Source organism: Herpailurus yagouaroundi, unplaced genomic scaffold, assembly GCF_014898765.1.
Source record: "Herpailurus yagouaroundi ecotype Mexico unplaced genomic scaffold, PumYag 141, whole genome shotgun sequence".
In the NCBI taxonomy this organism is placed as follows: Eukaryota; Metazoa; Chordata; class Mammalia; order Carnivora; family Felidae; genus Herpailurus; species Herpailurus yagouaroundi.
This window is the reverse complement of record NW_024412396.1, coordinates 24,288,453-24,310,763: the sequence shown is the minus strand read 5'-3', so window position 1 is coordinate 24,310,763 and position 22,311 is coordinate 24,288,453. Positions and strand designations below refer to the sequence as shown.

General features: G+C 35.4%; 1 protein-coding gene across 2 annotated transcripts in view; it reads left to right on the top strand.

Moving 5' to 3' along the window:
• Window positions 1-22,311, top strand: part of MDGA2 (MAM domain containing glycosylphosphatidylinositol anchor 2) — an 860,340-nt gene that overhangs the window by 571,217 nt on the left and 266,812 nt on the right. For both annotated transcript variants that reach the window (XR_005790861.1, XM_040477059.1), the window contains exon 6: window positions 17,944-18,213. Coding sequence is in view for 1 of the 2 variants with exons in the window: in XM_040477059.1 (XP_040332993.1) it covers window positions 17,944-18,213 (270 nt within the window). In the remaining variant the exon portion in view is untranslated. The remainder of the gene's footprint in view (window positions 1-17,943; window positions 18,214-22,311) is intronic.

Below are 22,311 nucleotides of genomic sequence, written 5' to 3'. Positions count from 1 at the left end.
ATGATGTAGTCTGTAAAGAAATGGGACAGGTGGGGCTAATTTTACTTAATTATATAGTCTTTTGATTTAGTCTGCTCACATTTAGCATTTATAAAAATTACCTAATTAAGATGTCTTCCTGAAATGTGCATCACATTTAAGAACCAATTCATCATAAAAGTTATTGCTGGCTAAATAAATAGGGCAAACCTATACCCCTTTCTCCTCTTCCTCTCTCTCTCCCTTCTATCTCTTTTTCATCTTCTTTCTCTTCTTCCCCCCTCCCCCCCTTTAATCTGTGTTAATAAGAGAGGTTAGGAGAAATCTCTGTTTCTTATGCTAGGTAACTGTTGCCTATTCTGTTAGATAACCCACCTGGTAGCTATAATATAAATTCCCAGCAATTACAATAAACTTCAATGTAAGATTTTTTGTACATTGTGATTTATGGTAGTTTTATGTTTATGGGAATTTAATAGGTGTTATGAGAAATAAAATAATATTTCAGTTATAGGAGTAGTATAGGAATAGCTGTAGATATGAAATAAAAATACATAAACCCTTCCTCTTGTAAAATGGTATTCCCTTTTTCATAGATAGCCCATTTAAATGCAAAGAAAGGGGCAGTAGACATTTTGCTGTACATGTGGGTGCTGACCTCAGGCATTTTTCTTAGCTATATGGATATTTGAGTGTCTTGCCTTTTGGTGGTCTCTCCTGCATCTATACAATCAGTAGTATCATTTATTAGGACTTAAATATGGTGTTTCACGGGCACCTGGGTGGCTCAGTCAGTGAAGCGTCCATCTTCAGCTCAGGTCATGATCTCACAGTTGGTGGGTTTGAGCCCCACGTTGGGCTCTGTGCTGACAGCTCTGTGCCTGGAGCCTACTTCAGATTCTTTGTCTCCCCATCTCTGCTCCTCCCCTGCGCACAATCTGATTTTCACTCAAAAATAAATAAACCTTAAAAAAATTAAAAAAATATGGCATTTCACCAACAATAATAACTCTTTCAAAAAAGACTACATTTGTGAGAAGTACATAGTGCAAATACAATGACTTCCTTGTACTAGTTTTCTTGGGCTGCCATAACAGAATGCCATAGATGGGTGGCCTAACAACAGAAACTTATGTTTTCACAGTCTAGAGGCTGGAAGTCTAAGATGAAGATGCTGTTCGAGTTGAGTTTTGGGGAGGCCTCTCTTTCTTGGCTTGTAGATAGCTGCCTTCCCAGCTGTGGTCTTTCCTCTGTGGTTCACAGAGGGAGGGCATGAATGAGCTAGAGCTCTTGTGTCTCTTCCTCCTCTCATAAAGACACAGCAGATTACATACAGTCCCACCTTTATGACCTCATTTAACCTTAATTATGTCCTAAAGGCCCTATCTCCAATACAGTCACACCAGGGGTTAGGGCTTGAACACATTGAATTTAGGGGCACACATTTCAGTCCATAACACTTTGAAATGACTGAGAGGTAGCTTTTGCATTTAGGATTCCTTTTCTTTTAAAATTTCAGATATAAGTTTATAATATATGTAAAATCCACGTAAGAAAATGAATTTAACATTTAAAGAAAAAAAACCCTTTCTTCATTAGTATCACAAAGTATTTCAACTCTAGTGAGAGTGTTTGTGGCCCTGTAATTTTAGGTTTGGAGATTACAAGCAACTGTAAAAGGTGAATGAAAATCTAGTGAGGGCAGAAATCACTATTGTAATAGTATTAGCATGAAATTTTAAGAGCATGATCAAAATATTGAAATAAGATCACAGATAATATACAGAGAACCCATACATTATTTTTCTGATTTCCTTTTTGGTGAAGTTAGTATGTGCAACAGAAAATAAAACAGAAGGAAAAAAAACAGAAAAAAGCCAAAAATCACCATTTCACACACTGAAATATTGGGAACATGAGTGCCTTAATGGATATTTTTTATCATAGATAATTCACATTTTCTAAAACCGGTATTTACTACTAAATCCACCAACAGAACACACATAATGTTGATATGCTATCATTAGAGAATGAGATGTTTCCTATAACTGTTGCGTGAATTTGGAAATTCAAAAATCTTAGATTCAAATTCTGGTTTTCTGAACTTGTAGATGTTACTTAGTTTCTTTAAACTTATTTTTCCCCCACATAAAATGGGGATAATACAAAGTTCCACGTTATTTAGTTTTGTAAGCTCTAAATGCTATTAAATGAAAAACTTAAAAAAAATATCTGGCATATAACAAATATAATATATAATAGCTATAATTGGGTTGTTAACCTAGATAATAGAAAGAAGGAATAAAATGACACCATTAGTAATAATGATGAGATGGTGATAAGAATCTTAGGGTTTTTGCTAGGATATGGTTTACAGCTTCAACCACTGATGACTAATCTTGAAAAAAGTTCATAATCATTTTGTGAATTACTTTTATCAGTGGGTGAATTAAATAATAATTTCTCAGAAAAATCTATAGAAATGAGTACATATTCTGGTATACTATATAAAATATTATTGACAAAAATGTTTAACAGAAATCAAAGTATTATTTTGTGAAATCAATAATGGTATGTAAGGTAAATTGAAAAAGCTTTCAATCATGTTGATATGCAGCAGATTCTTAATATGAGTGCTCATCTTTTCCTAAGGTAATCGAACTTATATATGACCTATTCTCACTAATGTCTCTTCAGAAATGTGAAAATACAGGTGATGAGTAAGCAGTGAATCTGGAGATAGAAGCATTGTCATTATGGGGTTTCAACTTTGGTCTTCCTGAGACTGTTTCCAGAGCAACAAGGTGACCCAGATTTCCCAAAATCCTATTACTATAGTAACAAGAAGTTTGCATGTTGCTGAGATCTCCCTACACCTGTGCATTTTGTTGTCCTAGCAGTGCATTTTTTAAGTTTGTTATATCCAAAGTTATTCTTGGATTATGAATTCTTATATAAAATATTCCTCAGAAGCCATCAGCTCTCCCAGAAGGTATCAGAACCCAGACACAGCAGATATCTAAACATGGAACAAGATTAAAAAGCACTGTTAGTGAGGGGTGCCTGGATGGCTCAGTTGGTTAAGCATCCAACTCTTCATTTCTGTTCAGGTCATGATCTTGCAGTTCATGGGTTCGAACCCTGCTGTCAGCATAGAGCCTGCTTGGGATTCTCTCTCTCCCTCTCTCCCTGCCTCTACCCCATTCATGCTCGCTCTCTCTCTCTGTCTCTCTCTCTCTCTCAAAAATAAATAAACATTAAAAAAACACTGTTAGTCAAATGAAACACTTTTCATTCATTGACAAGGCTGTAAGCTATTGACATTCTGTCTCACAAATTACCACAAATAGTTTGGAGCATATCAAATAGTTTGTGATTTAGCAAACATCTAGAATAATTCATTGGTAAGATTTTTCTAATTTTAAGTAGTTACTATTCTTCATATGCTGTTAGACTATAATTAAATTAAATAATTTAAAAATTACCTATGAGAATAGAAAGTTCAAACCATGTATTTTATAATATTTCTTTCAGCAAGTTGAGTGAAGATAAGCCAAAATAAAATAAGGATTTTTATATCCCTGAGAATAATTCATTTTTTAAATTTTAAATTGCTTCTAGATTATGGATTTATAGGCCACAGCTTAGTACTTTTCAAGATTCTATTGTTCTAGTGAAACTGCTCGAAATTATGCTATTATAGATACTAATTAAATTGGTAGAAATGCATTTTAGACTTCTTTCATGGTTTTTGAATTTGCCACTCATAACTTGTGATACAGAATAACTCCACAATCATTTGTCGAAAAATTTGAATTTGTATATTATTGGATGTCAAGATGAAGGTAAAATAATTTCCGTTAGTTCATGTACCTAATCCCATTATTTATTCACCCTAATCCTAGAATTGATTATAGCAAATGATCATCTTTAAGGTTACCGACGCTCCCAGTTTGTCCTAGACTCAGTGAAAGTCCCAATTCTGGAAAACCCTTTAATCCCAGGCAAACCAGTATGTTTAATTATCCAGTGATCTAATTCCACATGCAGCCTCCTTCCATATAGGATACTAGTCTTAATGACAATTGTTAATGCATATACAGCTTTAAGCCACTCTTTTGTAAAGAAGCATCAGTGAGAATACCTGGGTATGGATCCTGGTTCTCCCTACTCCATTGGTGCTATGACCAATTCTGTCAACTCTTTGAACTTGCTTTTCTGTCAAGTCATATTGATAATTTTCTCTGAGGTTGGTTTCAGATTGATTAAAAGACAACATTCACTCTAAAATTTCATTTTTATTTAGCAAGGTAACATCAACAACAATAAAAACCTACATGAATGAGGTGGCTGGTTGCAAAGAAGTGGATGAAACCTATACATACACAGGTACTCTTGAGCCCCAAGGTCCATCAAGAAAGGTTCAGGCTCACACAGTTTAGGAATATTAATACCTCATTGTGCTTGATGTCCTTTTATACATGGGACTTACATTACTATCCAGGAAAAAGTGAAGCTACTAAATAATCTATGAACCGAATGTACAGATTCTAGAGAATCTTTGCAAATATTGTACTTTCCTTATTTCTTATACAAAATTTAAAGAATTCAGCGGCAGGAAGGCTTTAATGTCCTTCAAGAGAGGATGCATCCCTGGCTACTGTTCTCCCTCAAACTCTAAGGCATTTCAAAGTATCAAGTTTGTTTTTACCTCATCATACATACTGGAAAGATTAAATGAGATTAGCCACATTACTCATAGGATTTAAGTCGCCCTGGTGGGCTAAGTTGTAGCCTTGTGGTCACTGTTACTATCATAGAGTCATGCGAGCCACAGTAGCCATAGTTTAAAAGATTCATATTGGTTCATGCAGACTTTTAATTAAAATCAGGGAGAGACCGAGAGAGAGAGACCCTGTAGTAGTTGATACATAGGGTATGTAGTATATTGTTATAGGGACTGGAAGCTGAGAGATTGGTAAATGGGAAATAACAGACAAGCTGAGTATCAGAAATGCATTAACATCAATCTTTTGATTGTAAGTCCAGACATCACATGCACTTTTGGTTTGCTATTGTGGCAGTTATTTCCAAAGCCTTACAAAGATTTCAGCTATTCCCTCAATTTCCATTTTCTGCAAAGTCTGTTTTAAGAAACATTTTTTTCCCTATAGCAACATACTCCTGTTGATTTACTTGCTACTGTTCTATTCCCATGGAAAATAGGCATGTCCAATTGTTTAATAATATGCTTTAGTTTTTGTTTTGAACAGCATTTCTTTCTGTCAGCTGCTTTGAGTCACTCTGCTTTAGTTGCTTATTGAACTACTTGAGCATTTTATTGATGGCAACTTTCAATCACATACTACCTAGTGAATGTGCAGTAAAGTCAGCAGTTTTATTTTCTGATAGACACATTGTGTAATAGGAATTCATTGATGATAGCCGTGGCCTCTTGTTTTATTAATGGCACCTTGTATCCCGATTTGATAAGAATGAATATTATCAAGAATACAGGTATATAGTTTTAGCATAAAAAGATGTGTCACTTTTATGAAGCTACTCTTTTTAAGTTGTTACTTTGGTTTGGCAGTGCAACATTGTACTCAACCAAGCAAGAGGGAGGATTTTAAGTCAGCCGGGGAAAGCAAAATCCAGCAACCATAGTTTGCTTTGTTTTACTGAAAAGGCTTTAGTTCCAAATATATTTCCAAAGTGAAGAGAAAACAAATTAGGGACAACAGGAAATAGATGAACAAACCTTTTGGGAAAGTAGGCAGTGTAATATGGGTTTCTTGTTAAATTTCTCCAGGATTAAATCTACTAAGGCACTTGCTTAAAGGAAACAAAAAGGGGAATAGGAGGGTAAACCCCTATTTTTATATCTTTCTAATTCTCTTGATGTGGATCAGAAGTATGTAATAACTCAAATCCTGCCTTGTTGCATGTTGTCTTTCAACTTTAAATTTAGCTCAATCTGATAAAAAAATTGTAATTTTCAAGTCTTTTTCATTTTAGAACCATAAGTAAAAAGCAATTTGATATGATATCATAAAGTATTATGACACTATGGGCTATACAAAAAATATGATACTACATTTCAAAGAATCTGAAAATTCTCTGAATATGCAGTGGTCTGCATGCTAAATATCATTTTGTGTGTTTAAGCTAGGTGTTAAATATGAATATAGGTTTAAAAAGCATTATTATATGTACGCAGATCCACATTCAGTATAAAATGGATTTAATTCTCTTTTTAATTTTTTTTAATGTTTATTCATTTTTGAGACAGAGAGAGATAGAGCATGAACGGGGGAGGGGCAGAGAGAGAGAGAGGGAGACACAGAATCGGAAGCAGGCTCCAGGCTCTGAGCCATCAACCCAGAGCCCGACGCGGGGCTCGAACTCACGGACCGCGAGATCGTGACCTGAGCTGAAGTCGGACGCTTAACCGACTGAGCCACTCAGGCGCCCCCATGGATTTAATTCTCAAGTTGCTGAAGAGTTAAATAGGCAAATCAATATATTAAGAACTTGAACAAAAACAAAAAATAATTTGACACTTAAAACAAATGGTCTTCACATCCTCCGTAAAGATATTTCTGCAGCCCATACTAAAATGGGAACATGTAGATTTACTGAAATCTATAGTGAAAATATCAGAAGTAAAATGTAAAATCTATATTTCCAGTGGCTTTGAGAAATAAAATATTGGCAGGACATTTTATACATACATTTCTTATGTGTAGAGAGGAATTGAATTCAGAGGTGATTCAGTCAATGTTTTATCTCTCATATTAAAATCGTATTAAAAAGGTTTTATTGGCTTTTAATCTTTCCTTAAGCAGTATTCCATTTTTTTGCAGCTTATTTAGTTCTTCTACACATGCTATATTACATTATTTCTTATTCAAAAAGTAAATACCTCCCTTATCATGTAGCAGCATTGTCCTAGAACATGGCAGCAATATATTTAAATATTCTCTGAATGTCTGAAATCCCAAGATAAGAAGTGTAGCTAGTTAAATGGTTAGACTTGAATTGACTCTTGTTGGAATTAGATCTGTAATGACAGTGTTAAGCAGCAGCTACTATTTACAGAATGTTAACATGATACTGCAGTGACACCTACTACAAGGTCTATAGTTTAAAATTGTCATTCTCTCCAGTGTAAACCACAATGTGCATGGCTTTGCAATTCAGTCCAAATGGTTCCTAATCACACACAACACTTGAAATCAAATTTTTCTATTTCAGCACATTTATTTTTTACGAATTATGCTCTGATTCTTTTTCTTCCTTCCTTTTTCCTTTTTTATTTAATTAATATGGGGAAGGAATATAGATTCCTTCATAGTAAGAAAAATACTTAATTCTATCTGTATTTGAAAGGAAACATCTCCTAAAACCACATTTATTCCTTTATGTAACAAAATTGACACAATAGTAGGCTTTCCCAGGACAGGTCTTAATTTATTAAGGCACCCTCACCTACTAGAATTAGATTCCAAATGCACACATGTCCATGTAGGCTAGAGCAGAAATCCTAGCTGAGAGGTTGGTAACAGATATGTGCTCAGTGCTGAGGAACTCATGACACTACACTTATCTGGGTTGTGACCCAGTTCAGGCAATCAAGATTATATTCTGTTTTGTAAAACTGCTTCCAAAATCCACAGTAAATAACCATTTATAAGGCTCAAGTGTGTTCAGTGTGAATGTATGTATGATTTGTATGATTTGATTTTTTTATCAAGCTTTGGTCTACTACTGTATTCAGCAAAATATGACCACTTTTGTCTTTCACAAAGTAGTGTTTTATAGCAAAATTTAGGAGCATCAGCAAAAATGTTTCTCTCTCTCTGCATCTAATGACTAACATCTAAATATGTGGATATATTACTTCTTTTCTTGCTTTTTAAAATTATGCCTTTGTAATCTGGCATTTTGAGGATGATAGTTGAAATAGCTTAGTTTATCTTTGTGACCACACTTACTGTTCTATGTGATGTTTCTCTTTCTCTTTTCTTGCTGGCACATTGTCACCTACCACTGTTGTTCTCCATTTTCCTGTCTCAAGAAGACTTTAAGTTCCTCCTCCTTACCTCTTGAAATCTGAGAATTGAAATAACTGATTCCACTGTAGCTATGTATAAGTTAGGAGTAAACATCCTCTGGGCATGGCCTAGAGAGCCAAAGACACTTCAGAATTAAGTCCTTTTAATTCTGATTTAGGTGGTTCACAAGTCCTTTTTGCCTTGTATTCCGAATGGTAGATGTTTCTGGAAGTCTGACTAGCAACTCACATTTGTTTTTGCCCTCCCTAGGTTTTTATAACGTAATAGTGGATGACACGAATGCTACCTCTTCTTTCTGTCAGAGAGGCAGCACTAAGTCCTCCTCTGGCATAAATTCTCCTCTGGCAAGAATTCTGTTAGAGCTTGGAAATTACCAACTTTGTTTATTTCACTTTGGAATTTATCTACAATGACTTATATTCATCTCACATCAGACTGCCTAAATTAGAATCCCAGTTCCAGCCGTCACTATCTATGTGAACTTGGGCCAGTTATCTAAACTATTTCTCAGATTGATAATAACTAAAATGAGTAATAATGGTACCTATCTCATGCAATTAAATGAGTCAGTATATGTAAAGGCTTTTGAAGAGTGTCTGGCACATATTAAAGGTTATAATTTTCTCCATCTAATCTTTGCTAGTTCTTGGACCCAATTTAGGAACTGGAATAACCTCAATAATATGTGTCATACGATTAGAAGACTATATGCCTAGGTGTTTTCCTAACCAAAATAGAAATCTGGCCTAAGTAGTCCCTTGGGAATTATTTAACAGAATTCCCTGGATATTTAGGGGGCAAATAGAGGCCCAGCAGAGTTAAATCTATTCAACATTATTCTTTTAAGATTAGCTATGCACCAATCTTAGCCAAAATGGCTATAGAATAAAGTTATAGAACCATAAAAGCATTCAAAATAGAACACTATAATACAGTGTCCCCAGGCTGGGTTATAGAAAGAGAAAAGTAATCTTTGTCAGTTCAATAAGAGAGTAACCAGTAAGAGAGTACCTTTTTGCATGGATCTCTCTGTGTTATCATACTGGTTATAGAAATACCAGCTGCCTCTATTTCAGCAGCTGTGGTAGCCAGAACAGAATTATTGTTTTGTTTGCTTCGATGCTCTGGTACGGCTTCAATAGTATAGCTGTGAGATCTGCACCAGATGGTCTTAGAGGTGATGTCTTTATCTCTTCTGCTGCTGCACTATCTCATTCTCATAGAAAAGTCTTAAGTCCTGACTGATTTTTTTAAGGCCATATTGAATTATCTGCATACTGTCCTCTTAGGATAAAGGCCATGCTCCCTTTATTTTGGTTTCGGGGATATAATTTAGCTTAATCACATAGTTTATTAATAGTAATGTGTATGTCATAAGTGAGCAAAGGGTTAAGCACAAAGAAGTGTAAATAAGATACTATGTAAAAGTGGTGTACTAAATTTTGATAGAGAAATTCGTTGTTGTCACCTTGTTAGTAATATAAACCAGGTTAAGTTTAGATGGATCGAGCAGTGAAAGAACTGGCAGGTCTTTATAACTACTATTTTTCAATGAATGGCTCATGAAATTATAAGTCATATGTCACATTTTTTTCATTTTATTTTTTTGGGTTAAGTTTATAATAATGAGTAGTTGGGGATTAAGTGGAGTTTCTGTTCTCTAATCTTTATTTTTTATTGTTAATTTTACTGAGTATAGTTGACACACAGTGTTATGTTAGTTTTGGGAGTACACCAATATGATTTGAGTGTATACATTATGCTGTGTTCACCACTAATCTAGCTACCGTCTGTCGTCATACGTCACTATTACAATATCATTAACTATATTCCTTGTTCTGTGCGTTTTATTCCTGTGACCTAGTCATTCCATAGCTGGTATCCTGTATGTTCTACTTCCCTTCACCCATTTTGCCCACTTACACCCACTTGTCTGGCAACCATCAGTTTTCTGTCTGTATTTTGGGTCTGATTCTTCCCCGTGTTTGTTTATTTGTTTGTTTTTTGTTTTGTTTTTAGATTCCACATGACAGAAATCATATGGTATTTGTCTTTCTTAATCTGACTTAATTAGCATAATACCCTTTAGGTGCATCCATGTTGTCTCAAATGGTATAATCTCATCCTTTTTTATGATGTGTAATATTCCATTCATACCACATCTTCCTTATCAGTTTGTCTCTTGATGGGCACTTAGGTTGCTTCCATATCTTGGCTATTGTAAATAATGGGGCAGTCAACATAGGAGTGCATATGTATTTTCATATTAGTGTTTTCACTTTCTTTGGGTAAGTACCCAATAGTGGAATTATTGGATTGTATGATATTTCTATTTTTAATTTTTTGAGCAACATCCATACTGTTTTCCATAATGACTGTACTAGTTTATAATCCCACTAACAGTAATATTAGAGTTTCTTTTTCCTCCACATCCTCACCAACACTGTTATTTCTTGTCTTTTTTATTTTAGCCATGCTTACAGGTGTGATATCATATTTCATTGTGGTTTTGATTTGCATTTCCCTGAAAGTTAATTATGTTAAGCATATTGTTCTCTAATCTTTAAATTCAACATTGTTTTATTCAATGAGACGTTATTGAGCACTTAATTCTTTATGACATCCTTTTCTAGGTGCTCTTGGTACAAATATGAAAAACATCATCCTTTTCACCCTGATATCCTATTCCTAAATATCTCACAGTACAAGGGTAGGAGTAAGTGTTGTAATGTTGTAGTGGGGCATGAAGGATGGTTACTAAAAGTAGCTATTGCCATACAAAGGAGGAAGTAACTCAGTTGGCTTGGGCAGGAAACTAGGAATCCAGTGAAGAATTGATATTGATAGTTGAGCATGGTAAAGTGTTGACTACCTGTTTACCAAGTGTATAAACACTGAAAGAAAATTTCAGGCAACAAGTATAGCAAATTCATGCTCTATTGATCTTGTGAAGAGGACATTGTTACAAAGTGGCACTCTTCCTAAACAACTGGTACCTTCTGTAAAGAACAGGAAAGCTCTGTGTACAACAAATTCCTTAGTCGGAAGTGCTTAGCTTGGATTACTCTCCATGAGTGATGACCCCCTGGGATTCGGCTGCAATAGCAAATTAATGCTTGGTTTCTTGTAAACTTGAATGAGACCCAATTTAGCCAAGATTTTACATTTTGGGAAGAATAGTTAGGGATTGTTGACCAAGGGAGAGAGGTGTATGTGGTTTTACTGTTATTTTCCATCATGTTTCCCAAAGTATATGAAGGCATTTCAGGCCATTAAGTATTTAATCATCCCAACTATTGGCATTGCTTACTGACTGAAATAAGCTTTTGCTCACCTTAAAACACAAGTTCCATTTCTAATTTTTACATTTATCTTGTCCACTTATTAGATTCAAATGTAAATGACACTTGTTCTATTTTGTAAAGCTTCATTTTATTGAATAATATCTTGTGGCAAATTTCCTTACTCATTTTGTTCATGTGGCATAAGCATCTTGGTCAGGGATCAGAAATGCACATAACTTCAGAGAACAGGCAGGTGATGTAAATATATGAAGTCACCTAAGATAACGGGAATCATGGGGAAAGGGCTGGCTCTGTTCCTGCTAGGATGTAAGCTTCTGAGTGCAGGGGATCTTTGGCTGTTTTTCTTTTCACCAGTAAATTTCAAGTGCCCATCACAGGGACTAAATATATAGTAGGTTGTCAATAAATACTCATTGAGTGAATGGATGAATGAATGTGTTGAAATTCGTTGTACTAGGGAAAATAAGCAACACATCTAAAAACATTCCTTCCTAATAACAGCAACAGCAACAATAATAATAACAAAAGAGGTTGTGCCAACCTGGTTTGGACCCTGGTATTATTATTAACTAGGTCTCTTCAAGGAGACTTTTATGTAATTTTCTGTGCAGAAACACACTTACTCTGCCTTCTCAATCATTTCCAGAAGTATTCTGTCTGTGAATATTAATGTAATAAAAATGCATGTTGGTTTCAATATCTGTACCAAAGCCTCACTCTTGAATTAGAGACTATTTATGAATACTGTTTCGAATATTGCCATATCCTGGAGCATTGTTTTAAACAGAATTGCTTAATATGATATCATTTCTGGATTTCATGGGAATCAATCAATATGTCAACAATGATAATATTTGAATAGTAACCCTAGTAAATGGATAGGTTATTTTCAGTCTTCAACTTCTACAATATTCTCTCGTTTTTACTACGTGAAATGTTCACTGCAACCTGTTTCAGTGAAATGTGTGTTGAAAATGGATTTCAAGGAAAGGCATGAAAAAAATAGTGATTCTTGCATCTCAGTGAAGTAAGTAGTTCTTCTGGGAGAAATTTTTTCCTATTCCTTGAGTCTGTAAGCATACCTTATGCTATGCCTCTCCACATAGAAGCTGGGCTTGGTTTGCTTATCATCTGTATATCTTTTAGTTTAGAAAATGTAGGGCCATAGAACAGAAGCAGGAAGTTAATCATATATACTTTTATCCCCCTTCCTTCAATTTACACCATGTTCTTATTCATTTTGTTTTGTGCCTGTATCCTGATGGATAAAGGTGCCTCTACTCACCACCCATTTATTTGTTATTCTTTCTTTCTCTATTTCTTTCATATTATCTCCACATAGCCAGGTATTTATCACTGATACATGGAAGGATATCCTAGCAGATACTGTGAAAGCCCTGCCTTCTCTTCTTAGCATGTTGTGGAGGTTGCTGAAGTTTCTTTCTACAGGTTCCACATTCAGTACTCTTCTCTCTAAGGACTTTCTCTGGACTCAGCAATGTGTTCAACCAAAGCATGAGGTTGGAAAGTTAAGAACCACAGAATAATCCTCAACTAATGAGGGATGGGAGGTAGTAGACAACACCCCACACAGCCTTCTTGCTCTTCACAAGGAGAGCTTTGAGGTCTGTTCTCCATAGTCTCTCCCAGGGTTCCCACAAAGATGACCAGCTCGTTAGTGCTCCTTTACTGGCTTTTCCCCCTTTCCTTTCCCCCTTTTCTGCTCCTTCAGTATGATTCCTTGCATCTGCACTCAAGTTAACTACATATATCAGGACCTATTTTTGGAAAGACTCAAACTAAGACAAAGACCATGCTAGTTGAGGCGTCTCTGTTCTTCCATTCCACCATCGTGGGGCTGAAGACAACTCCCCTGAGGCCTGGAGCTTTTCCCATGAGATTCACTGTGTCCTCGTTTATCTAGCTGGTCACACTCAGTGACCTCAGACCAAGAAGGGATACACAGATACTCTGCTCTTGAATATCCAGCTGTTTGGGATTTGGTGTGTGAACCAAGAGGCCAGTCCTCTCTCTGTCTGGAACCCGCTGAAGTGTCTGTTGCTCAGCCCACGAAAACTCTTCTTTTTGTTTTGCCAGAAGAGGAACTGAAGGGAATATGGCCAGAATTCCCTTTCTCAAAGATATTTCCTAAAATACATCTTCCACACTGCAGTTATTGAAACTCTGTTAAATGTTTAGGATTTTGGAAAATAAAGACAGCAGACTGGTTATTCCTCTCTTCCTCTTCGTTCCCTTCTCTCTCTCTCTCTCTCTCTCTCTCTCTCTCTCTCTCTCTTTTTGTTATCCTACTTCATCACGTTTCTCCCAGGACCAATAATTTATCCATCAATCGACCAGTCAGTCAGATTCCTACCACAGAGCACATCAGTCATGCTAGAATGTTGGCATACTGATGTTGAAGAGGACAGTCACATCTCTGTGACAACTCCTATGGTAACCCATGCTGGCCATCATTAAGTGCTGGCAAGATTACCTTTCTGAAAATCTGAATGCCACCACAGTTATTTATAAGCCCTGCGTATACACAGAATTTTTATAGCTGGTGGTATCTATGTGTGAGCTATGTTAAAAGCTGACTTAGTTGGAATTATTTTTATGTAATTTGAGTCAGGTGTTGGTAATAACTAAAAACATGTTTCAAATACTCTATTCAATTTCACTTAATTTGGAAAATTTCCTTTGTTTATTGTATGTATTTCATTTTTTCTACTTTTTGCTTTGGTTTCATGAACATCCCAAATAAAACTTATATTGTCCATTCAGTGTTTCTCTTGTCCCTTTTTCAATCTTCATGTTTAATTTCTTTATTACTTAACAATGAGCTGAAAATGGTAATCTGTCCCTCAGATGTTGCTGTGAAGAATGTATGGATGTCTAGATCTTGCAATATGTTTTAGGACACTGCAGTTTTGTCATAGTAAGGAGACTGATGACCTCTGTGGCCTTCCATGTTTGTATTGATATAGTGATGTGGTAATTTGACCAACACATGCTATAGTCATTTACTGAACACTCAGCTACTTACATGATTTAGTGTAATGAGATTTATCTTTCTCATTTCCTGTCTACCTATATAAGTGCTAAAGAGGAATCTTATAATGCACAGACTCAGGATGGTTGGACAATTTAAGGACACTGTGAAATAGCATTCACTCACAAGGTGGATGATGAAATACGTATAATAATTTTTGCTCATAAGCTTTGAAAAGTCCTGTGAAAATGTTGAATTTTGAAAAATAATAGTTTTAAATTATAAATTGAAAATTATTTAAAATATTAATAAATGCTTAATCATGTTTGCTTACAATGTGTATGTCTTTAAATGTGTTTTATATGACATGGTATAAAACCTCCAAATGTCAAAATGATCCTAAAATATCTCAGCCATATGCATCAGAATAAAATAGAACAGTTGAATTTTATAGTGACTAAATTTTTAACACCAGTCACTCATTTATTAATTTGCTCCCTTATTTATTTGCCTTTCTAGTACTTATTAAGTACCTATTATGTGCTAAGTGTTGGACCTGGCTATGATAGTGGTAACAAAAATAGTAACAGAGGATATCACTTTTTCAGTGGATATTTTGTCCTAGACATTGTTGTAAACACTTTAGACATGTTAAAGCATCTCAAAGCTATAAGCTTGTTAGCAATTGCTTTCCTCCATCTCAACAATGAGAAATTGAGTCACCAAGAAGTAAAAGAACTTGTCTAAGTTCAAACAGCTATTAAATAGTAGCACAGTCAAGATTTTAACCCACGTGTCTCTTACCACTCAAACACCCCACCACTTTATGGATAATGGAATCACTCAGATAATAGAACCACCACACTACATCTGGCTCAAGAGCAGTTCTGATAACATGGCTAATATTATACAATGTAATATGAAAGGGAAAAATATGGGGGCTATGGAAACCTATAAAAAGGGAGTAAATAGCCCAGGATATATTGCATTACTCTTTTATAAACCTCCAAATTAGCAAAGGATCCTTCCAATAAGAAATCTCCTCTAAAAATACATTTGATAATAGAAAAAAATATTTTTAAGTCTTCCCATTTTAATTTTTTTCTCTAAGACATGCTTTACACTTAAGCCTAGTGAATTCTAATGCCTCTGAGGTTCTTAAGCAAAACCTCATAGTTTAAAAAAACTGATACTTACAAAATCAAAAGTAAGACACTAAAACAAAATGACAGCAATTTACCTTTTACCTTTTCAGTATTTAAAGTAGAAAATTTTGATGTTAACATATATATGAATATTCTTAAAGTCTTGAAATCATTTGCCATTATTGTGTTCTTCTTGGGGTATTTTTAATATCAGGGATAATCAGAAAAATGAATGCCATCTTCAACAAATCTAAGTTGGACGATATTCTTTTTTTAATTCATATTTGGGAAAGAGAGGATTTTTTAAAAAATAAGACAGTGGATATAGTTCTATATAGTGCTTTATAGGTAAAACAGTGGTCTTGTTATGTATGTATTATTTTTCTGAACTTCGGAATTTTCTTGAGCTTTTTTCTTTAATAGAAACTAATAGAAGCTCATCTTTATACAAGTCGATTTCAGGGGCACATATTTCTTGAGTTAATGTCACCATTGTATATTTCCATAGTCCAAACGTATGCTGTTAATGGCCGTTAAGCCTTGGGACTTTAAATTTTACTAAAATATGATGTAAAACAAATGAACTGTGTTAGCATGATATAAAAGTTGGAATCTCTAGAATTATACTTTAACCAAATACCCTTGTGAGATTATGCTATTTACCCCACATTCGGCTATGGGGATTTCTTTTACTTTTTCATGGCAATATATTGATACTTAGACATAATATCTATTTTTAAAATATTTAAATAGTAATATTAAATAACTATTTGACAGAACTTTCTTTTGTACTAAACTGCAGTGCCTTTTGCATATTATTTTCACTATGTGAGTTTTCCAGTTTTAATCATAAATCTTTATAATTTCAAGTAAACACCTCACATGGGCTATTAAGACACTTTGAAAAACATCCATATTACTTAAAATGATGTTAGAAGGACCAACATGCAAAAAATCATGTTTAAAAATGTTATCCAGGGGCGCCTGGGTGGCGCAGTCGGTTAAGTGTCCGACTTCAGCCAGGTCATGATCTCGCGGTCCGGGAGTTCGAGTCCCGCATCGGGCTCTGGGCTGATGGCTCAGAGCCTGGAGCTTGTTTCCGATTCTGTGTCTCCCTCCCTCTCTGCCCCTCCCCCGTTCATGCTCTGTCTCTCTCTGTCCCAAAAATAAATAAAACGTTGAAAAAAAAATTAAAAAATAAAAATAAAAATGTTATCCAGGCAATTTGTGCCCATCCCACAGAACCATAATAATAATAATATGGAATTGTTTTCTTGTTCTGTTTTTCTTGTCTGTTTTTTGGCTTTATTTTGTTTTAACAAGGAAAGACAATATTGGACCACACAAGTTTGCCTTTTATTCTGAGAAAATCACTCTCTACTCTAAGTTGAAGTTAATAGTTAAAAAAAATTACTGTACAATTGAATATTTCATGTGTTTTTGATGTGGATTTACAATACAGTTTTAACCTTGGTATAAGATATTTCTGCATATGTAAGATCAGACACCAGCATACTGTATTCCCCCGTCTTCATTTAGGGATGCGTTGTGTAGGCCAGCACTTCATTGTAAGCAGAAAAAAGTGCTGCATGTGAACACAGATAGTTTTTGTGCTGTTTCTGTTTTGAGTGTTTGGTGAAAAGTCTAACACAGCATTTTTTTGAATGGATATTTATCTTTATATTTTTTAACCTGGAAGTTTGCAAGGGAAATATTTTCACTGGGGAGATTATTATATAACCTAAACATTAGGGTGGCAGGAGTCACAGTTTGGCAACTATGTTTGAGCTCTCATTTGTTTGTTTTAAAGCAGTTACGCGAACTCACTGTCTTAGACCTTTTGTGAATGGAGAGGTTAGAGATGAAGTATGGGGACTGCATTAGAATTAGATGATTTGTTATTCCTTTCAAGATCAAAAACCAGGCCCACTGCTTGGTCAAAGACTGGAATGATCTACGCCTTTATCTCTTATTCAGTTGGGTTCAGGCACAAAAATATATCATAGCACCTCAGAATGATCCACAAATTCAATAATTGATGATCTTCCTTATGAAAATACAAGGACTAAACAGCTGCAACATTTGTACCTGGGAGAACAAAAACAAATAATGATTGTCAGTATTAAAAGAGAAAGGGATTTTTACTGAAAAACCTTAATCTTTCTTGTCATTCTAATTTTGGAACAATAATCCAGGAATACATAAATTTTAATTCCTCTCTCTCTGTGTAAGATTCTTAGCGCACTTCTACAGGTTTATGCCATGTAATTAAAATATGTAACCATTATATCTGGTTTAAACTTGATTGTACAGTAAGATTTTGGCAAAAGAAAAGAATATGCCATTTTAGTTGTTTGAATAAATATAAAGCATGCTGTTGAATTCCAGTTGTAGGAGATCTAAATAGTGCATGTTTTTTTTGTTTGTTTGTTTATGTCTTTTAGCATCTCCGTCAATTAAACTCTTGGTGGATGACCCTATAGTTGTAAATCCTGGAGAGGCCATAACATTAGTATGTGTTACGACAGGAGGAGAGCCTGTGCCCACTCTCACCTGGGTCAGGTCCTTTGGGACTCTGCCTGAAAAGACAGTTTTGAATGGAGGAACGTTGACCATACCTGCCATCACCTCAGAAGATGCCGGTACTTACAGCTGCATCGCCAATAATAATGTGGGAAACCCTGCAAAAAAGTCCACCAACATCATTGTGAGAGGTAAGTTGGCCTAGAGAATGTTACCACATAGATTTCTGTGTTAGCGAGGCTATCACAAAGCAAATAACATTTGGTATGAAAACATTTCCTCAAATATTGCATGTATGTGTAATATACATAGAAAATTATTTATAGTTGATGAATGATGTCTAATTCTAAATGGCAACTAAAATTTCTGAATCTTAATAACCATGCTTTCTTTATATTTGCATCGAATGGTTTCCATAACATAGTCTTAGTGATACTATGAAACTATTCCACTGAATAGTTTTTATAATATGTTTTTAGAAAAAAAAATTCATTAGAACACAAATGTGGCATAGAGAGTTAATCATTATTTTAAAGATTGCATATCAGTTTAGAAGTTTAATACATGTATCAATTTAATGTTTAATAAACATTTATTGAATCCCTATTACAAGCGGAGCTCTAAATTGTAAATTGTAGGATTATATAGAGATTGACAAAACATTACCTTGCCCTCAAGGATTATACTGTCAGTGAAAATAAAATACCTCACTTAATAGCCCTGTGGTCCATCGTTGGGGAGGCATAAGCAAAAGCTATAGACATATAAAAAATTGCAGTAAGTGCTGGCTGAGGTTGTTAGGAAATATCTAATCACGTTTACATCAGTTTGTAGAGGCTGGGAAGTTTTAACAGATAGAGATTAGAGAAAGACATGGAAAAGTCCGACAAATTTATTTGAGGAATTGACATAAAAGGTGGGTCATGAAGTTGACATTAGCGTTGATGTTCTAGTGTGGCTGCTGCCAGCTGGTGTGTTGGTCCTATATGTAAAGGAGATGCTATCCCTGCAGGTTGGAGGATGTTAAGTTACTGTGCAAGGAGATTGTGTTTCTTCATGTCTCACCTGGCATGGTCCTGGGTTGGGATGGAGGAAGGACACCAATGCCTCTAAATTTAAAATAGATATTCACATGCCCAAGAGGACTTGCCTCACAGGCAAATGAAAGTTTCTCATGATGGAGGATTGTAATGGAAGCAAAACATAATTGAATGTATTGACACTAACATTTGTAATTTTGTGAACGTGGGTTGCAGTGGCTTTAGGGACCGTAGCTATCTGTTCTTATCCAATTCTCAGAAAAATGGTACTTGACCAAAGATATACTCTTCAAAATATTGCAAGGTGTTAGATGTAAATGAAGCACTATGAAAAATGCACTATCTGCTACCAAATTGTAGGCTGTACAATGTTTAGTAATTGCAAGATGGACCTTTATTTTATGTATCACTACAAAGTAAAGTGTAATGTCAATTAAGCTACCACAGTGTTTTCTTATGAGATACAATGTTACTGAAAGCAGTGTTTCAGATCTGTATATACTTAGGTTTTCGTTTAAGCCATGTATCAACCATTTACTATGTATAAAAAGGAAAGTAAAAAAAAAAACAAGTTGATTAAATTATTCCTAAAATTTCACACTCAGAACCAACCCAACTGTTTCTTTTTTTTTTTAAACACCTTTTTAAATTTTTTTTAACGTTTATTTATTTTTGAGACAGAGAGAGACAGAGCATGAACGGGGGAGGGTCAGAGAGAGATGGAGACACAGAATCTGAAACAGGCTCCAGGCTCTGAGCTGTCAGCACAGAGCCCGACGCGGGGCTCGAACTCACGGACTGTGAGATCGTGACCTGAGCCGAAGTCGGCCGCTCAACCGACTGAGCCACCCAGGTGCCCCCAACCCAACTGTTTCAATCCCAGTCTTTGTTGACTATGGTTTTCCATACATCTTTCTTTATCATTAAGGACATTTATAATCCAGAATTACAGAGAAATATGGTCTCTGATTTTCTCTCAAGTTAGATCATCACTGCTTTGCCGTGTTGATAGCAATCATAAGAGAATACTGAGTGTGAGATACATTCTGATTTTAGAAGTGTTTGAAGGTGAACATAATAGGGATTTTAAAACAAATGAAATGTGATCTTTACTTCAGCTGTTTGATTTCAGAAACTTCTACTGGATGACTACCATATGCTAACAACTCAGCAAATTTGTAAGGGATGCATGGTGGTAACTACAAAAATCAGTGACTACCCTCACAGGGATTCATAATTCTGTAAGAAAGATAAGAATACAAAGGAATAACACATGGAAATGAATAAAAAGACAGAGTCCATGAATGGAAGTATCCTAACCTTCCTAACTTGGATATCAATATTGCTGACATGGACTTCTCTAAGCCTGGTCTCACTGAGTAAATTCTCCGGCCACTCCAAATTTCAAGAAAAGGAAGGAAGGAAGGAAGGAAGGAAGGAAGGAAGGAAGGAAGGAAGGAAGGAAGGAAGGAAGGAGAAAGAAAGAAAGAAAGAAAGAAAGAAAGAAAGAAAGAAAGAAAGAAAGAAAGAGACTGTACAAATCATCATGTTTATTATTCCCATTTTTATTTGTTTGCTTTTAAGCACATGCTTTCCCAAATACTCATGAAATAATGTTATCAAATATTGCTATAAAAATTTGACACTCATTAAATCATTGCAAAACTATCCTTAAGACTCATGGATGCAATGTAGAATCTTTCATTCCACTATTTTTTCAAGGAGGGGAATTCACTAGAGAAAAATGATGCATTAAATATAGTTTGACCAGAGGATCATCTGCAAGTGCATTGAATTCCTATACAACTGGCAAAATATCTGGCATAAAATATTTGTGTTTCTCAGGCCCCCTCTGTGAGGGACTACAATCCACAGCACATAGATGCTCAGAGAGTGATCTGCTCTTCCCCATTCCATCTAGCAGTTTTAATCCATGTTCTTACAAAAGACAATTTCCAACTTTGATGGGAGTGACCTAAACATGTATATCCCCAATTCATACATTTTAAACTTTTAATTTATCTGAAGTGTATGTGTGCAGAGCCACAATGTATTTCCAGTGGAATCTCTGAGCAATGGCATTCACATAATTCATAAGGTCGATTTGACGAGATTTGTCTAAAATCATACTGAGTAGAGAAATAGCCTTTGTTAAAGGGTTCTAGATTACATGTGGGGAGAAAACTGCTATGGTAATCTGAGGCATCTGATTCCTGCCACCATGGCCAAGAAATACAGTTAAAGAAAATGGTTTTCATTATATCAAAGAAATTATTTTCAAGTCTTCTGAATTTGTAGACCTCTGCAGTGTCTCAGATTAACTGTGTTATGGATACAGTAAACACGAAGCTCTAGGTTCCCCCTCCCCACACACACACACATTCTTATCTGCAATGAAATCAAGATCCATAGACCAGAATTTTGAGCAAGCACAGGGATATTTTGTGTGTAGAATTCCCATTACCATTGGAGAATATTCATGGAACAAATAAGAGCATGGGGTGAAGACAGGAATAAAACTCTAGAAACATTTCTGAATTGTCTTTTGTTGTGTTTCTTTATTTTAATAGAAAACACTTTAAATAATGTAGACAGAACTTCTTGTAGATAACATGCTCAAAACTGAAGAGGAACATCATATGCTTTAATATTTTGTTAGATATTTATAAATATAGCTGCAATGCCTTTTCTTATTCTTTAAGTTGTCATGATGGAGCCACATTTTCCCGAGTCAGAAGAGAAGCAGGATGGCCTGGGCCCACTGCTTTCCAAGCTTCTTTTCAATATGTCATTTCCATGATTTTCATATGCCATGAATTGAACCACTGTGTTGAACAAGCATGGTTCATAACACGATCAAGACATTATTGTATTTGTTTCCTGTGGTCTCTTTAAATGTTATTCAGTGGCTTAATCTTCCCATTTCAAGAAGAAAAGTCAGCATATCTCCTGACCCTTATCCTCATTATTAGAAATGGAGAGAGTCTTACAGTTCATTCAAACCACAAGCACACATTTAGTTCAGGGTTTCTGGATGCATTATCCAAAGTACTAGTAAAATTCTAAGCCTGATTTAATGCAAAAATTTCTCTCCTGCTCAGCTTGGGTCCGCATTAGGTTGGAGACTTGCAATGGGAAAGCAGAAGGGATGTGTATTGACTTCATCTTTTTCTGTTTATCTACCACCATGCTGACTACCCACTCCACCACTGACCTGATCGCCAGATTGTGACCTCCCTGGCTTGTGGT